The following is a 19,445-nucleotide window of genomic DNA, read 5'->3' on the forward strand; positions in this document are numbered from 1 at the left end:
TTTGTTTCATCATTGGTCAGTCATTTGTTCTGTACTTAATGATTTTATAAACCTATGGTGTTTTAACTATTTCATTGTAAGCTGCCATTATATTTTTCTTATGGGTTGCCTACTTATAAACAAAGAAGTATCGGCTATATACAGCACTTCAGTGTTTTGGAAATCTATTTTAATCTACTAACATATTACCTGTTCATAGCTTCTCCAACAGAGGACCAACAAAAAAAGCCAACAGTTGTTGCTAAGCTCTCCCCACTCTGTAACCATGAGGACCAGAAGCATGCAGGGGTTATTTTAAAATAAAATTTTCTCAGGAAGCCTATTTTCTCCACCAGATTCCAAGCTGTTAAGCACAGAAAGATGCTAGATCAACGATCCGACAGGAAGATCAACCTCACGGACTTTGTTCTTCAGTTTTTCCAGCAAACTGATAATGTCCAAATGAGAAGCATTTTATGCATCAGCTTCTCTCAATTATCCTGAACGATTATTGCTGTTGGCAGACTTAGGAAGCTTTAGATCACATATATACACAGTTGTAGAATACGTAAATAGGATGACTAACAGATCTAGGAACATTCAATCCCCTGAATCTTTAATAACATAAATAAATGCAAACAAGAGCTAATTTTAACTGAGTAATGTCCTGCCGCTTCAAACAAAACTGGAAAATGTGTCATAGCTATTATTTTTTTCCAAATACAACTCTAAAAGAAGCCATCACACTTTCTAATGTATATAAAGTGTTCATTTCTACAGGACTGGAATGAAGAAGATAGCCCTGTATTACTCATTACCTATAGCCAGTGCTCCCCGCCTGCCCGCCCGCCCCCCGTACTCACCATGAAGTTGTTGCAGTAAGTGCCACACTTTTTAACAACAACAAAAGAGGTGCTGGTACTGCATAACCTTGAGTACCCCCTGGAAAAAAGCACTGCCTATATGCATGTTATGCATGACATTCTACCAGAGACTGCCAGAACCCCAGACTTCCTGGTGGGTCTGGCCTGCAAAGGAAGAAATAGAAGAAACTAGATTTCTAGTATGTGGCAGGCCCCCGACTACCCACAATCTCTCCTGGAGGGAATACCAAATATCAGTTTTTGGTAGCCCTTTCACGCATCACGCTTGGAAATATCTAAATTCAGCCTGTGTAGGAAGATGCTTACAGGTCAGATTCCTTATCCATCAAGGAACCATCTTCCCCTACCTCTTGTAGGAAAACTTCACAGGTGGGTGGGGCCACCCACCTGTCAATCACCTGATGCGACTGGGCCTTCAAAGCATCTTGCATGACTTGCAAAGGGATGGTGCTTTGAAGTATGACTGATGGGCAGGGACTTCAAGTCTGCTACATCTCTACAAGCTCCACACATGTCACATATCACATGTCACATAGGGGCAGGACAGGTTGGTATCGTTTGGGTGGGGAGCATCCCGAGCCAAACTAGGACCCCTGCCAGACCAAAATTGGCTGATGGGATGGAGGGTCCCCACTCCTACTCTAGGTCCATATTGTCTATTCTGGCTGGCAGCAACTATTCCTTGGAATACTGCACTTTTTTAACACCTTAGAGGAAAGCCTACCCAGGCATATAATTTTATTATGTATATGGGTTTTTTAAACTGTTGGTTTTATCTGTATTTTGATATTTTATAATGTATGCTGTTTTTAAAGTCTGTTTCATTAATATTTTCATGCTAATTCATAAAAACCTCTTAGAGATATTATTAAGCAGTATATAAATTTTGCTTTAAAAATAATATAATTCAAGCACTGGTTAACTATGGGGTAGTTTCAGCTAAGCAGGTGAGGCAAATTCTGAGAAAGAGAGAGAGACAGAGAGAGAGAGAAAGGGAGAGCGATTCCCAACGTTAGCCAGTAGATCAATTGAAATTAATAGGCATGACTTAGGCCCACTAATTCCCATGGGTCAACTGCTGGATAGAACCCCAAGCCTCCAGTGTGTCCTCTCTTGACAGCAATCTACTTTTTTAAAAACTAAAAAGTCCCAAAAGTCTTATCCTCCCCTAAAGTGGAATGTTATCCGAGCCTCTTCTGATCCTGCCTGCTATGCAGGGAAGCAAAGATTTGCACACAGCCAGCCAAGACCAAGTTCTGAGTCTCACAGGCTTCCACAAAGCTGGCTGTTTCTTTGTTCCACCCAGAAGTGCTGGTTATTTGGTCCCCGCAATGGCCTCAATTCTGGCTGGACCTTGATTCCCTTTCCCCTCTCTCTTCCAGCAACTCCTGGGCTAGCTAAGCCTAGAGCCACAACTTTGTAGCGTGGCCAGGGAAAACCTTAGAGGGAATAAGTTGCATTTTTAAAAAGCAAATGTTAGAGAGCCATCAAGTGGTAGAAAACAAGTACAGAACCAGCTGCATGTAATTTTGCCAAGCAATGAAACACTAAAGACCTTCCTGCTTTATCACCAATTAACACGATTTCAAAAACAGTATTTTGGTTAATGATATTTCACAACTATCAAACCTCTAATACACAAAGAGTAGTATACACACAATATTCTTAAGGCAACATATATTTAACATTTTTTCTATTCTGCTTTTCTTTGTGAATTCAAGGTAGATAACAATTTCAAGTTTGATCAAAATATCTGGATTACAAATGACAAAATTTAGAATCACAGAAGCAGGATAAAGTTTCATCTATAAACAAGAAGAGTAGAGTGGGCCACTTGTTCATCACCAAAAAAAAGAGGACATATTTATGTGTACACTTACAACTTTAGAAATAATTACCGTAAATTAAACAGAAACACAATGCATCTCACCATAGTGGGGAAGACTATGACCAGGTGGTCTCTGTGCCTGTGCTGTCTGCTGTCCAAGTGCTATGAATTGTTGATGGTAAAGTTCAAGACCCTTCAAAGAGGACTGCCCTCTGATAACCTTTCAGATGCAAGGACTGTCCTCTATAAAGTAGGACACATGGCCACCCTAGCAATTGCCTTTCCTTCTTTGCAGATTGCTGCTCCCTCTTCTGATGGTTCTTTCTCTTCAAATTGGACTTGGACAGGACACCCCTTCAAATACCATTTGTTTTCAAAAGGCATTTGTGTTGTATTATGTAAAGCTGAGAGAGGGTTTGGCAGCTCCTAACTTAAAACTATGTTATTACTAGCAGCCTCGTACCTGGCGTTGCTTGGGAATTCTAAGAATCCCTCCACCCCCCCCCCCAAAAAAAATTCTTTTTTAAAATCAGTGGCTAAAATCTGTGTAGTTTTGAAAGGTTCTGTTTGCCATTCTTGATTCAAAATGGCATCCATTGATTAAGTCTTGATTAAGAAACATTACACACTGCATTATGAGGGGAAGAAGATCTTTTTCTAATTTAATTAAGTCAATGGGATTGACATTGAGCATTAAAAGCACACCACTATCACCATGCTAGCTCAAAAATTAGAATCTGGAAAGATAATAATATGTTTAGATATAAAGATGTTGTGCAGGGCAATATTTTAACATTTGTTGTCATGAGGAAAAGTAATAGTAATGTATCCCCTCCTTTGAAAAGAACACTTTCACATTAGAGCAGTGATAACAGGTATCAAAACTGTTCTAAGCTTATCTCACCAGGCTACATTTCTCCAGTTATAATAAATAAAATAAAAAATAATTAGCCAGAGTTCAGTTGCCAATGTGAAAGAAAAGAAGGCAGCTTCCCTCATATTTGTAGGCAATATCCAAAAGACAAAAAACCCCCACCCCTAACCTATTGGAAAATTATCAGTAAAATTATGAAGAAGATAATGGGATATGTTACTCTTTTCAGTGTTCTTATTTATTATATTATTTAGATGGGTTTGTTAGAGGTGAATATAGAGGGTTGGCTGCTTATATGATAATGCAGCCAGAATTGTATATGCAAAAATAAGTAAACAGAAGTCACAAATACTACCTTTGATAAAGGACTGGCCCGATAAATTATGGGGTTGTGCTTTGATGACAAAATTAACATATTAAGATTGAAGCTTGTTGTTAACTAAAACAAACAAGCAAACAAACAAGATTTAAAGAGAACAAAAAACAAATTTATGACTCTTTGAAATATAGGACTGTCCTCCATAAAATAGGACAAATGTTACCTTTCTTTTTAGAAAAGTATTGGAATGGTTAGGGTATTTGCAATCTGTTGCAGTAGTCAGAGAAAGGGGTCACCAACATGGCGCCCATGAAGCATGAATGCCCTCAAATGCCTTCCATAGAGCCCACAGAGTTCCCTTCCTTCTGCTCAAATAAGGCTTGAAAGAACCATTCTATTGTAGCCAGTAATATAGGTTGTGGCGTGTTCTTAGTATGTGGCAGGCTGCCTGTTCTGCAAACCAGCTGAGCAAGAAAAATGTGGACTTCAGAAGATTTTAAACTGCACCAACTACCATTAAGATTCTATCTGCTTAGCTACAAATACACTAGGCTAGATTCATGTGAGACAATCTCTGAACACATCTGACATCTTAACAGACAGAAAATCAGCAGGTGCCCATTTTTTAATTTCCGACATTATTATGCATGAATGGCCTTTCTGCATGCTCTGAGCAATGCAACAGGACAAGCCATACCAGAATATTCAGAAAAGTGAGGTGAGGCAGAGGGGGGGGGGAGGTATCTTAAAAAGAAAGAGGAAAAAGACCTAAGAAACTGCTAAGGGCAGCAATCCCACCAAAATATGCAATAAAGAGATTTATACAATATGTAAGCCTGCCAAAGGGCAGCAAGATCACACTGGTGTTCCAAACAGGCAATATTTAGATCTAGAAAACTATGAAAATACAATTCAAATTTTAAAATAAATTATCCGGGCTGAAACTTTTAGAGAACAAACTCAGTTAGGTTATTCAGCTATTTAAAAAAGACATCCACTGATTAAAAAAGTATGCAGTCTGAAGCCAGCAGCACTGACTGGATGAGAAGATGTGGTAGAATGCTCAGATGCTGAGGGAATTTAAGAGAGCTGCAGTCCAACTTCTGTGAGGGAAGAAAAAGCTAGAAGTCTGGGTGGTGGTAAAAACCTGCACAAGAACAGGCTGAGGGCAGGGATGAGGTTCAAGAATGTAGGGAAGCTTTGGAACAGGGAGCAACAGGTAAGGAGGCTCAGTGCTACTTTCTTGTAAGAAATCTCACAGTATAGATGCCCCTATAAGCCATACAAAGGGCCCTGTAGGCCGTCTATTGAAACCAGAAGGCAGGAAAGATCACATTATTGTATGGATTCTCATGGCGCTCTTACCTCATATACAGTTCCATTGGCGCAGTGAAGCATTCCGTGACCTTGTCTCTGGTCCAGGATCCAGTCTCCTTCAAACTCATCCCCATTTCTAAAAACAAATAAGAAGGTGAAAATTCTCAGGTTGCTTGAGAATTCAAGAAATAAATACTTACTCCAAGATGACCAAGAGAGAAAAAGTAGCTGGCTCAGAAATGCTGCTGGGTAAGTTTGAAATTTAACGGGTAATTTATTTATTTATATCCTTCACATCTACTAAAAGTATCCATAGCAGCATGCAACATAATAATGATGGAAGGCACTCTACGCCACTGAGGCAACTTGAGCCTCAGGCGACAATAATGAATTCAGAGTACCTCCACGCTATTTTAATTACAGGTGCTTATAACTTAATGTTTGTTTCATTGTTTTTTTATAGTTGTAAACTGCTAAGAAGCCTATTTCTGGCATTAAATGGTATATAAAATAAAATTTTGATTGGGCACTCCCACTGCTATTTTTCTTAATGGTGCACCATAACCACTTACGCAAAATTGACATCACAAATGGTTTTGTTTATGCTTCTGCATCCTCCTTGGGCTGTCTGCCAACTGGTACTATTGTTGCCTACTCTGCTTGACTTTGCTTCAGGTATGAATGAATCCCTGACACAGTCCATGATATGATTTGTTGGTGCTGCTTTTTGAACTGACACTCGGTAGTTTCAAGCTAAACCTGAAAACAACATCCAATTAAGAAGAACAGAATTAAGAAGAACTTACTTGAAGATCATTTTCCCTCCTCCATGTTTTTTGTTGCTATGGAAGCTTCCTTGATATATTTGTCCATCCTTGTCAGTCAGTAACCCGTGGCCTGAAAAGAGGAGGAAAATGGTAGCAAAAAATGGAAGAAGACTTCCATCTACCAACCAAGAGCAAACCAGAAATGTGCTTTCAATGTTTATTTGTCATGTCCAAAGCAGAGCCCTCACCTCTTCCCATTCCACCCCAAGACCAAATACATAAGCTCCTGACTCAGGGATAGAGCTTCTAGCCATAATAATGTTTCTCCCTCCACTATTGGGATAATATGCCTCTGAATACCAGTTGCTGGGAATCACAGGTGGAGAAAACTATCGTACTCAGCTCTGGTTTCTGGGCTTTACTTTGGGGCACCAGGTTGGCCACTGTAAGAAAAGGATGCTGAACTAGATGGGCTACTGGTCTGGTCCAGAAGAGGTCTTCTTATGTTCCTATTGCATATCTGAACATGGCGAGTGGAGGGATATTTTCAAGTTCCACACCTGATTGTGCAAGTAAGTGTGGAGGATAGGAAACACAAGTCCCTGGGGCATCCTGTCCCCCACAAGGCATTGTACAATGTCCAAAGTGACTCCTAACTTCACTCAAATGCACTTCCAATCAGTCCCTTGACTTAAAGGTGTTTCTGTGCAAACAAAAGCACTTCCATTCATGCAAACCCACCCTGTCCAGATTTTCACCAATGCCATCTAAAGCACTGCAGTCCTTCAAAGGGTGCTACTGATAGCTGCAGAACCATCCAGAACAGTACGGGATGTGACATGAGGGGTATAGCCAAAAATCTGAGAGGGGTGGTGGTGGTGCTTGCATAAGTGGAAGTACTTTAAACTAATGCAAAAGCACATTAGCATATAAACCAGTGCTTCTGATTAAACTGGAGCCTTAATCTAAATCCTAAGACTCTAGACTGGTACAATATATTTTCGGGCCTGAAGCAGGGAATTCAAATGCCACCCCTTACAGCCCACCAGTTAACATGAATTCACACGGGGCAAAAATTCACTAGGAAATGTATATATGCAAGAATTATTCAGCGGGAATTATATCAGAAAATGTACTGGTGCATTTGATCTAACACAGGGATGGGGGACCTTTGACCCTCCAGATGCTTTTGGGCTCCACCTCCCGCTGGCCCCACCCAGCATGGTCCATAGTCTGGGATGATAGGAGCTGCAGTCCAGCAACACCTGGAAGGCCATAGGTTACCAATCCTTGGTCCTGTGTCAACTTTTTAAAATCACATGTAAATAAACTCACAATATGGAGTTGGATGTATGTGTGCTGCTAAGCCTTGCCCTCTCTGGCATGTCACTCTGCAGACCTTTTACAAGTGTAAGGACAAACGTGTGAAGCAGGGAGTCTCCTCTTTTTACTGAGACTCCCCACACAATTCACAACCTTTCAGACCTCTGCCCTCAAATTTGCAGAGGGCCGTAATATCGATGAACTGGAGCAGGTGGGATCTGGAAGCACCACTGCTCTCCTTCACTTAGGATATATATCTTACCTATTCCTTATAAGTGATGGTGGTATCATTTTAGAAACAGTAAGGACTCAGCTACATTAGTAAAGAAACAGCAATTTGAATGCGCTATAAACATGCAACACCAGATGGTGCCAGGAATTTTTAAAATTCCATTTTCCATAGGGATTTTTTTCTTTTGTTATAATGATCTGATTTCTGACTTATTTATAGAGTCCCGTCGTCGTCGTCCCCTCCCCGTGTTTAGATCCACCCTAAAATGGAATGTCAGTACACTATAGTTACTGTGCAGGAAAGATCGTAGCTCAGTGGTTCAGCACCTGCTTTGCATGCAGAAGGTCCTAGGTTGAATCCCTGCATCTCCAGGTAAGGCTGGGAAACAACCATGTCCAGAGAGCTGCTACCAGTGTGGACAATACTGAACTAGTCAGACAGCAGCAGCTTCCTGTCTTAAGGGAAGGGTGCTGGCTGAATATTAGAACGTTTGTTTTGTATGGAGAAGGTCCCAGGTTCAGTTATTGGCGTCTCTAGGTAGGGCTGAGAGAGACTCCTGTGGAGAGCCACCACCAGCCTATGTAGACCATGTGTGGGGAGACTTTGGGTCTCCAGATGTTGCTGAACTACAATGTCCATCATAGGTAAAGGTACCCCTGCCTGTACGGGCCAGTCTTGACAGACTCTAGGGTTGTGCGCTCATCTCACTCTAGAGGCTGGGAGCCAGCGCTGTCCGCAGACACTTCCGGGTCACGTGGCCAGCGTGATGAAGCTGCTCTGGCGAACCGGCACCAGTGCCGCACACGGAAACGCCGTTTACCTTCCCGCTATAAAGCGGTACCTATTTATCTACTTGCACTTAAGGGTGCTTTCGAACTGCTAGGTGGGCAGGAGCTGGGACCGAACAACGGGAGCTCACCCCGCCGCGGGGATTCGAACCGCCGACCATGCGATCGGCAAGTCCTAGGCGCTGAGGTTTTACCCACAGCGCCACCCGCGTCGCCACCCGATGTCCATCATACCTAGCCACCAATCATGCTAGTTGGGGTTAATGGGAGCCGTAGGTCAACAATATCTGGAGGGCCAAATGTTCCCCACACCTAGTATACACAGTACTGAGTTAAGATGGGTCAGTGGTATGATTCTGTATAAGGCAGCTCTCTATGTACTTGCATACAAATAAAAAGAACACTTGGGTGGAGATAAAGAAATCTGCTTATCTTTGCTATTTTTAATGATGTTCCAAATATGCAACCTGGTGTAAGAGGGGAACTTTCCTAGTTCCATGGCCTCAACCCTGTCTTTCAGCTTACCTTCTCGCATTCCATAGGAGAACTCCCCTTCATATTTTCCACCATCTGCATAGCGAATGACTCCATGCCCGTGCAGCTCTCCAAAGAGGAACTGGCCAGAATAAGTATTCCCTTGAATCAAATATATGATAAAGTAAAACACAGGGAGGAAATTGCTCCGGCAAATGCGACTTAATAATCCTTGGTGTTCCAATAAAGATTTTGACCGTTCTGTTCTTGATACAAGACATTACAAGTGAATAATTACCAACCGCTTTTTATTACCAGGGCAGCTTAATCAAGAACAAAGGAAGTGTTCATTGGGTCTTTATCTTACAAACTAATGGAATCGTAATCCGTATTCCTTTAGGTCTTTAACACCAAGGTATCTTAAAATGACATTAGTGCCATATTAAAAAAAAAGAAAATAAAAGATTCGTAGTATGTTCTTTATGGTTAAGGGATGGGTAAGAAGTACTTTAATTTCATAGTCAACTTAACAGCTTTTTGATGGCAGACAGTCATTCAAACCATTCATTAAAGAGAACAGGAATGAAGTAGCACTATGAATACAATTAGTGCCATGGTCCTAAGTCCCCTTGGACTAAGTGAGACTTACTTCAGAGTAAACCTGCTCAGGCCTTGCATGCTTGAGCCAGTGCATACCTTACCAGCTTTCTATAAACAAAAGCATTTCAAAACAAGAATAAAAGAAATTTGAAACTAAAACTGAAATGGATAAAGGGTGGCTGAATAACCAGGATTTGCATTGCATCTTTGAAACTATGGATGGCGGAAGAAGAAGCAGCCACCTGCAATTTTGCAAGAAATGTGAATGCAGTTACATGTTTACACACAGGCAGCACATTAATCTCTACACAGAAGCACCTGCCTCCATGAATTTTGCAATATGTGAAGCATGTGAAATAAGCAGGCTGCAATGAAGAAAGAAGGACCCCGTATTTATACCTATACACAGGCATAAGAGGATGTTTAGATTACAGGCAATAAGCTTTGGTGACAAGGAGGAATGAAGTAACCTGAAGCCTAATTCAATAAAAGAGTCCATTGGCAAGAGATTCTTATGAGACCATATTAAAACAAACAAAATCTTAGAAAAGGGCTGTAGCTCAAGGGTAGAGCATCTCCCTTCCATGGAGAAGGTCCCAGGTTCAATCCCTGGCACCTCAAGTTAATAGGACTTCAGAGAGAAGGAGATGTGAAAGACAAAATACGTAGAATAAAAAAACAACAGAACAAAAATTTCTGAAAGAAGCCATCCAACAAGATGAATGATAATAAAAAGATGAATAAAAAAGATGAATGTTATCCAGCCGCCCTGGAAGGTAGATGTTACAATTATGTAGCTGAGAGTGAGTGGATGAAAGTAGTTTTATACCCAGCAGGACACTTGCCTGCTCTGGTTTAAAATAGGGCCCCTCTCAGGAGAGAGATGGGAGAGGAATATTAGATGGTCTAGTGGGTGTTGCATCATGAGTCCATTAGTGCTTCAGAGATGGGAAGAGAAGGGCACATTTGTATGCTTGGCAGTAACCTTTTGTATGTGAGTTACAATAGTGAAGAGTATGAGCAGTTGCTTGATAGATATAATGTATAATATACTCTGCCTTGCAATGCTCTCTGACTTTATTTATGTTGCTATTATGTTTAGGCATATGGAGATTGTTTATGCATGTTTTTTTGTTTTGTTTTTTATATAAATCATTTGACATGGTTTTTATTGCACTTATTTGTGTATACATAAATATTTATATATTCTTATCTACTGTAAACTGCTTCAGATAGTAAAAAGACTACAAATGGAAATAATAAGCAAACAAGCAAACAAACAGATGATGAGCAGCAAAAACAGGCCATAAATCACAGAAGTGACCTGTCTAGCTTTCTTAAGCAGGTAAGCAGAAGAGCTTATTTATTACATTTATACCCCAGCCTTTTCTCCAAGGAGTACATGGTTCACCCCTCAGTTAACCCCTATAACGACCCTGTGAGGTAGGTAAAGAGGCTGTGACTGGTCCATGGTCACCCAGTGACATTCATGACCGAGTGGGGATTGGAACCATGGTCTTCCAAGTCCTAGTCCGACACTCTAACCAGTACACCACACTGGATTCCTGGAGTACAGTGGTACCTTGGGTTACATATGCTTCAGGTTACATACACTTCAGGTTACAGACTCCGCTAACCCAGAAATAGTGCTTCAGGTTAAGAACTTTGCTTCAGGATGAGAACAGAAATCGTGCTACGGCGGCGCGACGGCAGCGGGAGGCCCTATTGGCTAAAGTGGTGCTTCAGGTTAAGAACTGTTTCAGGTTAAGAACGGACCTCCGGAACAAATTAAGTACTTAACCCGAGGTACCACTGTACTTCTGCAATGGGGCAGCTATATAAATTAAGTAGGTAAATAAAAACTGGGGAAAGAAAAATGTCGCTTAGAAAAGAATCTGAAATATTTTCTTTGAAGCTTGAATTTGTTTTATTCTGGATTGTTTTATTTGATGTTCTGTAAACTGCTTTGAGATTTTTGCTTTAAAATATAAAGTGGTATAGAAATAAAATGAACAAAAACAAAGTTCATTGATTAAAAATGAATGCCTAGACATTACAGTAATACCTCCGCGAATGTCCGCCTTGTCTAGCGTCTATTCCGGCAAACGTCTGCGGCAAACCTGGAAGGAACAGAACGGGTTACTTCCGAGTTTGCCACTTGCAGGAGCGCTAAATCGTGCTTCGTGCATGCACAGAAGTGCAAACCACTCTGCACACGTGCGCAGAGGCGGCACTTTGCCCTGTGTCCTTTTTGGCTAGCAGCCAGGGCTCTGGAACGGCTCCCGGCCACAAAACGAGGTACGACTGTATGTTGCGGCGACCATAACCCATGTTTAAGGTGACATTTGGCAATTAGCTTATATACCTGAGTTTCTAACACCGATACCATGGTGCAATCTAGATTAAAAACCCAAAGCCTGAGCAAAGAGGAATGTCTTAGACTGGCACCTAAAAGCTGACAATGTTAGCATCAAGCGTGTTTTCCTAGGGAAAGCATAATTGTCCCATACTCTCGCCCCCTCATTCTTTTGGACATCATGGCAATCCTCTTTTCCTAGCCTCCTGGGTTGTTAGTTTTCTAAGCCCTCACTTAAGCCACTCCCCGTTTACCTAAGGCCTTCTTCTGCTTACCTTGTCCTTTGCTCTCTAGGACCTGGCGAGTTTAGCCAGAGGCCATTAGGATGAAAGCATCTCAGTCAATGACAAAGCATCAACATTTAAGAACAGAACTGCTTCGCCAATCCCTGACTGTACTACAATGTACAGAGAACGTACCACAAGAAACCCACCTGTAGATGCCCAGTATCTGAGTCCGTTGCCCTTAATTTCCCCATCTACAAACTCGCCTTCATAATAACTTCCATCTTTAAACAGCAATTTCCCGTGACCTGGAAAAAACAACAACCTGAAAGGTCTCAGCAATAACCAGAAACTGCCTGTTTTGAGGAATCCAGTGGATTTGAGACAGGGGGAAATAGGTAAGATAATCAAAATAGACAAGGAGACGGGCAGTACAATACTGCACATATCTAATCATTTTTTAAAAAATGGATGGGGATGGAGCTGATTATTTGGAGAGCAAGCAAGGGAGAGCCAGCCAGAGCAGCAACTTTTAAAAGCAGCAACTTTGAACAACTTTACTAGCAATCTCCTGATACCCTATGACAGGAGAAGTAATTCTTAAGCTTTAACTCTCTCTCAACTATTGAACCCTTGCTGCTGGGCTGCAGCTCGGTGCAACAGCTGCAGTGCCACCGGCCGGTAGCGCAGTGGTGGTGACTGCCCCACTGGTGGTGGTGTGACAGAGCAGGGGGCACTTCCTGTTTTGCCTCAAGTGGCAAAATGGGTCATACCACCCCCGATCTCAGGATCCCAGAATTTACAGCTGTCAGTTTTGAGGAAAGGCAGGCAAAGACCCACAGCCCAGGTGGGGCTTGCTAGCTCGGGGAGGAGTAGGTGATGGTCACATGCCTCATCAAGTGTCCTAGCCAGGACACACTGAACGGGAGCACTCCAAACCACAACATTTTGTTGCAGGTCCCACTTTGTGCTACTATTAACACCTCTTGCAAGCTAGAATGATACTAACCTCACAATGGCAGAGGACAAAGTTTGTTTCCCTTACCATGTTTTCTCCCTTGCTTCCACTCTCCTTCATACTGGAAGAAAGAATTAGGGTAAACGTAAACTCCATAACCTGAAAGGAAGAAATGCAGAAGTATAAGATATCCAAAAACAGCAGTAGCAATTGAAATGAGGATCTTAAATACTTAAAATAAAAACAAAGCAACCCACTTTCAATATATACAATAATAAAAATTGTCATAAGTTTCCTCTATGCATTGAAGAAAAATTCATACAGTTTTGAGACTCATTTAAAGATTATTTGCTGTTCTTTGCCCTTAGCAACTGGCATTCAGACACTGATCCTACGCATGGAGAGTCTAGTTAAGCTGCCACAGCTAATAATCATAGACATGATTTCCTCTAATTCTTTTTTTAAAGTAACTAAGTGACCATTTGTGACAGCAAAGGATGTAAGTTAGCTACAGGAGTGGATAAGAAAATTATTTTTGCCAATCCTGAACCTGCTCAATGGATCTAGTTTTTTAAAAGGCTCTTTGTCTTAGAGGAAAATAAATAGGGGTTTGTATACAGAATGTCTCAGGTTCAATCCCCAGCATCTCCAGCTAACAGAATTTCAGGAGACAGGTAATGAGAAAGCCCTTTCTCTGCCTGAGATGCTGGAGAGCGGCTGCCAGTAAGAGTAGATCGTATTGAGCTAGATCAAGGTGACTATTTCAGGCTGAAGGTCACTAGGTCACCCCTCTGGGGGCTGCATGGCAAGAACTGCAATTCTCAAGGCTGCTTTCCAAAATACGTTCCCAGCAGCTGTTCTACAGTATTTTAAAACTTTTGCAACTTGCAACTTACACACATTTAATGTGTGCAGTCAGCTTTACACGTTTGAATATATATATATTAAAAAGGGGGTGGGCATCCAGGAAAAAAGACTTTGGCAATCCCACCCACCATTGAACCCAATGTGTTTTGACTATACGCAATTTTGGCTTCACACACTATCCCCTGAATCTAGATTCAGGTAGGTAATCGTGTTGGTCTGACGCAGTCGAAATAAAAAAAAAAAAATGTTCAGTAGCACCTTAGAGACCAACTAAGTATGTTCTGGGTATAAGCTTTCGTGTGCATGGTATCTGAAAAAATGTGCATGCACACGAAAACTTATACCCAGAACATACTTTGCTGGTCTCTAAGGTGCCAATGGGGACGCGGGTGGCGCTGTGGGTAAAACCTCAGCGGCTAGGACTTGCCGATCGCTAGGTCGGTGGTTCAAATCCCCGTGGTGGGGTGCGCTCCCGTTGCTCGGTCCCAGCGCCTGCCAACCTAGCAGTTCGAAAGCACGGGTGCAAGTAGATAAATAGGGACCGCTTACTAGCGGGAAGGTAAACGGCATTCCCTGTGTTGCGCTGGCTCGCCAGATGTAGCTTGTCACGCTGGCCATGTGACCTGGAAGTGTCTTTGGACAGCACTGGCCCCCGGCCTCTTAAGTGAGATGGGAGCACAACCCTAGAGTCGGACATGACTGGCCCATACGGGCAGGGGTACCTTTACCTTTACTAAGGCGCCAATGAACAATTTTTTTTATTTATCTCCTGAATGTAACTCTCAAGTACACTGAAATCACCTTCATTATTATTTAATTCAGTAAAGTATATTATTTTAAATGGGGAAATGTAGGGGCAGCTTAAAGGGCCACAAAAAATCTTTTGGCATCAACGTTTCACAGCAGAGAACCTAGTCTAAGCTGTGTTTGACTGACTTTGGGGCAAGATTTTCATCATTTACACTCAAGTCACTGCCCATCACTGTCCACAGCTCCATGGAAGCTGGGGCTCTTAGTTGTTTTACTGATGTATAGTTTTGAGATGTTTATTTCAGTTACGCAACTTAAAATGTATAACTGTTATTCTCATAGGCAGTAGTATAGTTTGGTTTTGAATGTGTAATCTGTACTGCATTTCATTAATTGATTCTTTTTTCGATGCCATTTGTAAATCACTTAGGGTTTCCTGTTGAAATATGAAGCAGTATAAAAACTTAAGTAAATAAATAAAATTGGCCAGGTTGTTCTCCTTCTAACTGTGAGGCCCATAGTTTCCAAGCTGACTGCCAAGGCCAGAGCATGCTGACCCCCTAGTTCAAGGCCAAGCGCATCAGCCGGAGCAGAGTGATCTTTGGGGCAGGGAGGAACAGAAACAAGCTCCCTATAGTTTCTCTTTATCTGGCCTTATAAACAAAAAAATAAACAACAACTTTATGAGAAAATGTACTTATTACATTTACAGTGGTTCCTCGGGTTACATACGCTTCAGGTTACAGACTCCGCTAACGCAGAAATAGTACCTCGGGTTAAGAACTTTGCTTCAGGATGAGAACAGAAATCGTGCTCCGGCAGCGCAGCGGCAGCAGGAGGCCCCATTAGCTAAAGTGGTGCTTCAGGTTAAGAACGGACCTCCGGAACGAATTAAGTACTTAACCCGAGGTACCACTGTACATTACCAAGGAGCTCAAGGTGGCATATATCAACCTCTCTCTCCACAACAACCCTGTGAGGTAGGCTTAGGCTGAGGGACTGACTGACTCACTCAAGGCTACCCAGCGAACTTCCTAGCTGCTGAGTAGGGATTGCTTTCCCATGTCCTAATCTGTGTGTGTGTGCGTGTGTTTGTGTGTAAAAGTAGCAAATAATAATAATATTATAATAATTTATTATTTATACCCTGCCCATCTGGCTGAGTTTCCCCAGCCACTCTGGGCGGCTTCCAGTCAAGTGTTAACAACAACAGCATTAAATATTTAAAACTTCCCTAAATGTGGGTGATAACTTTCCCTATGAGGCTCTTGTCACCTGATAGACTGCTTCTGTTCATGGAGGTTCGATTTAGTAGTCACAGCGCATGACTGTTCCAAAAAAACAGGAAATCCCTCCCCCCCCCCCATTTCTTCTCATTTAAATCCATCCAGTCCTCCTGGGGCAAGCTATCTATTCCCGCCGCCGCCGCTCACCGTCCCGACGCAGCTCTTTCACCTCCCCACAGTAAGATCCAGGCCTGGAGGCCGCCATGTTTCCATCTCCCTCGAGGACGCTACACCTTAGTAACAGATCCCTATCTCTGATTGGCTGTCCGGTTGTTAGGGGGAGGGGGATTCCTCTTCCTGGCCGGGCGGGGAGTGCGCGTTTGCTCAATGCGCGCGCGCAAAAGTGTAACGTGGGGTGGAGTTCATGTTCCCTGCTCAGCCTGAATCTCCTGCTTGAACTCCGTGCGAGGCTTTGAGTGCCGCACGTGCTTACCTGAGGGAGGTTATATCATTCCCATTGGATGCAATCGTGGGGGCTTGTTTCCGAGCACCGGATAGGCCTGTGCAATTAGCATTTCCTGCGCAAAATAGACCCGTCCATCTTTATAGCCATTCCGGTTTTAACCTGCAACGCTGCAAACAATTATGCTGCAATTCTGTTGTTGTTGTTGTTGTTGTTTAGTCGTTAGTCGTGTCCGACTCTTCGTGACCCCATGGACCAGAGCACGCCAAACGCTCCTGTCTTCCGCTGCCTCCCGCAGTTTGGTCAAACTCATGTTCGTCGCTTCGAGAACACTGTCCAACCATCTCGTCCTCTGTCGTCCCCTTCTCCTTGTGCTCTCCATCTTTTCCAACATCAGGGTCTTTTCCAGGGAGTCTTTTCTTCTCATGAGGTGGCCAGAGTATTGGAGCCTCAGCTTCAGGATCTGTCCTTCCAGTGAGCACTCAGGGCTGATTTCCTTAAGAATGGAGAGGTTTGATCTTGCAGTCCATGGGACTCTCAAGTGTCTCCTCCAGCACCATAATTCAAAAGCATCAATTCTTCGGCAATCAGCCTTCAGCCTTCTTTATGCTGCAATTCTAACCCTGGCAAAATCTTAAAGGAGTTCCAGACTTGATGACTAGCAGGTTTATTATGGTGGAAACTTAGTTAACTCGGGTTCCTAAGGCCTGCAATCGTATGCACGTTTTCGGATATCAAGTCTTGTTGAATTTAATGAGGCTTATTAGTAAACTTGTTTTGGATCACATCTTTAACAGGGTAGGGAGGTGACCCACTTGGTTTTGGTTGCAACTTAGTCACTTAATAATTTGTGACATCTAAATAACACCACCACCACCCTCAGGTCAGAGTGTGATGTTGCAGTGTGGATCAACATCTAATGATTATTACTTATAAGAACAAAAATAAATCAAGCTCAGTCAGGACATGACCCCCTTGTAGGTCTCGACCCAGCTATAGAAGGTTGGTGTTGCAAGGTATTTTGGGGTTGATCACCGTGTAATCATTACCACACCGACAGGTTGCACGGCTAACGCCGTGTTTTACAAACGAGGAGTTATGAGAGGTCTCTACCCCGAGGGAATTATGATGGTGATCAGGCTTGTCGTCACAACAACCCCGTGAGCAGTTTTTCAAGCCATACCAAATATATGAAGTGGAGAAGAAGAGCAGAGCCGCTGGTTCACTGCAACAACTTTGTTTACACTGACCTTCAGGGCTACACTGAGTACGGAATTGAGGTTTGTGCCTGTTAGCACTAGTAACAGATTGGTTATTTGTCGAGTCGGGGTTGTGTAGCACCATGCATGGTACAATTATATAGCTGAGAATTAGTAGTATATAGTTTTTTTATATCATCCCTCCCCACAGAGTGACAGCTTGCTCTGGTGCAGAGCTGGACCACTCCCAGGTGAGAGAGAGGAAAGGAGCAACTGGGTGGCCTGATGGGTATGAGGACATAAAGCCATTAGTGTTTCAGAAATGGGGAGAGTTACAGTGGTGCTGTGGGTTAAACCACAGAGCCTAGGACTTGCCGATCAGAAGGTTGGCGGTTCGAATCCTCGTGACTGGGTGAGCTCCCATTGCTGGGTCCCTTCTACTGCCAACCTAACAGTTCAAAAGCACATCGAAGTGCAAGTAGATAAATAGGTACCGCTCCGGCGGAAAGGTAAACGGTGTTTCCGTGCACTGCTCTGGTTCGCCAGAAGCGACTTAGTCATGCTGGCCACATGACCCGGAAGCTGTACGCCAGCTCCCTCGGCCAATAAAGCGAGATGAGTGCCGCAACCCGAGTCGTCCGTGACTGGATCTAATGGTCAGGGGTCCCTTTACCTTTATGGATGACAGAAGTGCCTGGCGTGCTCTGGTCCATGGGGTCATGAAGAATCAGACGCGACTAAACGACTAAACAACAACAACAAAGGTAGCCATATTGGTCTCCTGTAGTCGAAACAAAATTTAAAAAATCCTTCCAGTAGCACCTTAGAGATCAACTAAGTTTGTTATTGGTATGAGCTTTCATGTGCATACACACTTCTTCAGATACCAGAAACTATCTGGAGAAGTGTGCATGCATATAAAAGCTCATACCAATAACAAACTTAGTTGGTCTCTAAAGTGCTACTGGAAGTTTTTAAAATTTGTTTCAAGAAATGGGGAGAGTCTCTCATCTGTGTTTGCTTGGCAGTGATCTTACAGTTGTACCTCTGGTTATGTACTTAATTCATTCCGGAGGTCTGTTCTTAACCTGAAGCACCACTTTAGCTAATGGGGCCTCCTGCCACCGCTACGCCGCGATTTCTGTTCTCATCCTGAAGCAAAGTTCTTAACCCGAGGTACTATTTCTTGGTTAGTGGAGTCTGTAACCTGAAGCGTATGTAACCTGAAGCGTATGTAACCCAAGGTACCACTGTATCTTGTGTTGTAGGACTGTTGAGTGTGAGGACAGAGTCAAACCATAGGCTTTTAGGCGTATAGTGGGGGTGGCAGACTTCATTGCCTTTTGGATGCCAGTCGCCATTTTGAATCAAGGTGGTGGACTGAAACAGGACTTCGGCATAATTTCGCATGGTTTGGGAGATAGGTTTGCATGCCTCGTTATATCATTGCCAAACTCAGCATGAGGGTTCCTAAGGTGGGGGCAGCAGCCTTCATCTATGTTTGGATGCCAGCTGCCACACTGAATCAAAATGGCAGACCAAAACATGACTTTGGTGTGACTTCAACAGGCTGAAGCTCACAAATAGCTCTTAAAATATTGCTGTCTTTCCCCCCCTATGAATTTCTGGGCACTTCCTCTTAGTATAGGCAACAACTGATTTATGCACATCTAATTGACATGTCTCTGCTCATGCCCACATCATGGCAACCTGGAAATGGCTGGAAAAGGGGGTGGAACAGTGGGGGCAAAATGGGGCAGAACAGGACAAAACGTGGTGGAGTGGGCTTATGTGTGCTTCACTGTTGCATGCAGGGGCCAGGAATGGAACTGCCATGCAAAATGGTTGCTACGTGCATAGTGGATAAGACCTAGAGGAGCAGGAGTGGATTAGAGTTATATGGCGCATTGAGCGAGAATAAAATCCCCCCACCCCCAAAAAATAATTTCTTGCTTTCACAATAATTCCTTTTGGTGCTGTTGCTCCCCCCCCCAGTAGGTACCTGTATAAATATAGG

The 19,445-nt window shown here is 42.9% G+C and overlaps 1 protein-coding gene across 8 annotated transcripts in view; it reads right to left on the reverse strand.

Annotated features, from left to right (window-relative positions):
- MORN1 (MORN repeat containing 1) overlaps positions 1–16,098 on the reverse strand; it is a 139,712-nt gene extending 123,614 nt beyond the window's left edge. For 7 of the 8 annotated variants that reach the window (XM_081871110.1, XM_081871109.1, XM_081871108.1 and 4 more), the window contains exons 1-6: positions 15,974–16,094; positions 13,011–13,082; positions 12,175–12,273; positions 8,837–8,947; positions 6,008–6,098; positions 5,250–5,337 (exon numbers count right to left, since the gene is read on the reverse strand). In XM_081871110.1, the coding sequence (XP_081727236.1) occupies positions 5,250–5,337; positions 6,008–6,098; positions 8,837–8,947; positions 12,175–12,273; positions 13,011–13,082; positions 15,974–16,031 (519 nt within the window). In that variant the 5' untranslated portion in view covers positions 16,032–16,094. Of the gene's footprint in view, positions 1–5,249; positions 5,338–6,007; positions 6,099–8,836; positions 8,948–12,174; positions 12,274–13,010; positions 13,083–15,973 lie in introns of all 8 variants that reach the window. The other variant, XM_081871114.1, reaches the window with a different exon arrangement.
- Between the last annotated feature and the right edge of the window lie 3,347 nt (positions 16,099–19,445).

This window comes from Podarcis erhardii (assembly GCF_964252035.2).
Source record: "Podarcis erhardii genome assembly, chromosome: 7".
NCBI classification, from domain to species: Eukaryota; Metazoa; Chordata; class Lepidosauria; order Squamata; family Lacertidae; genus Podarcis; species Podarcis erhardii.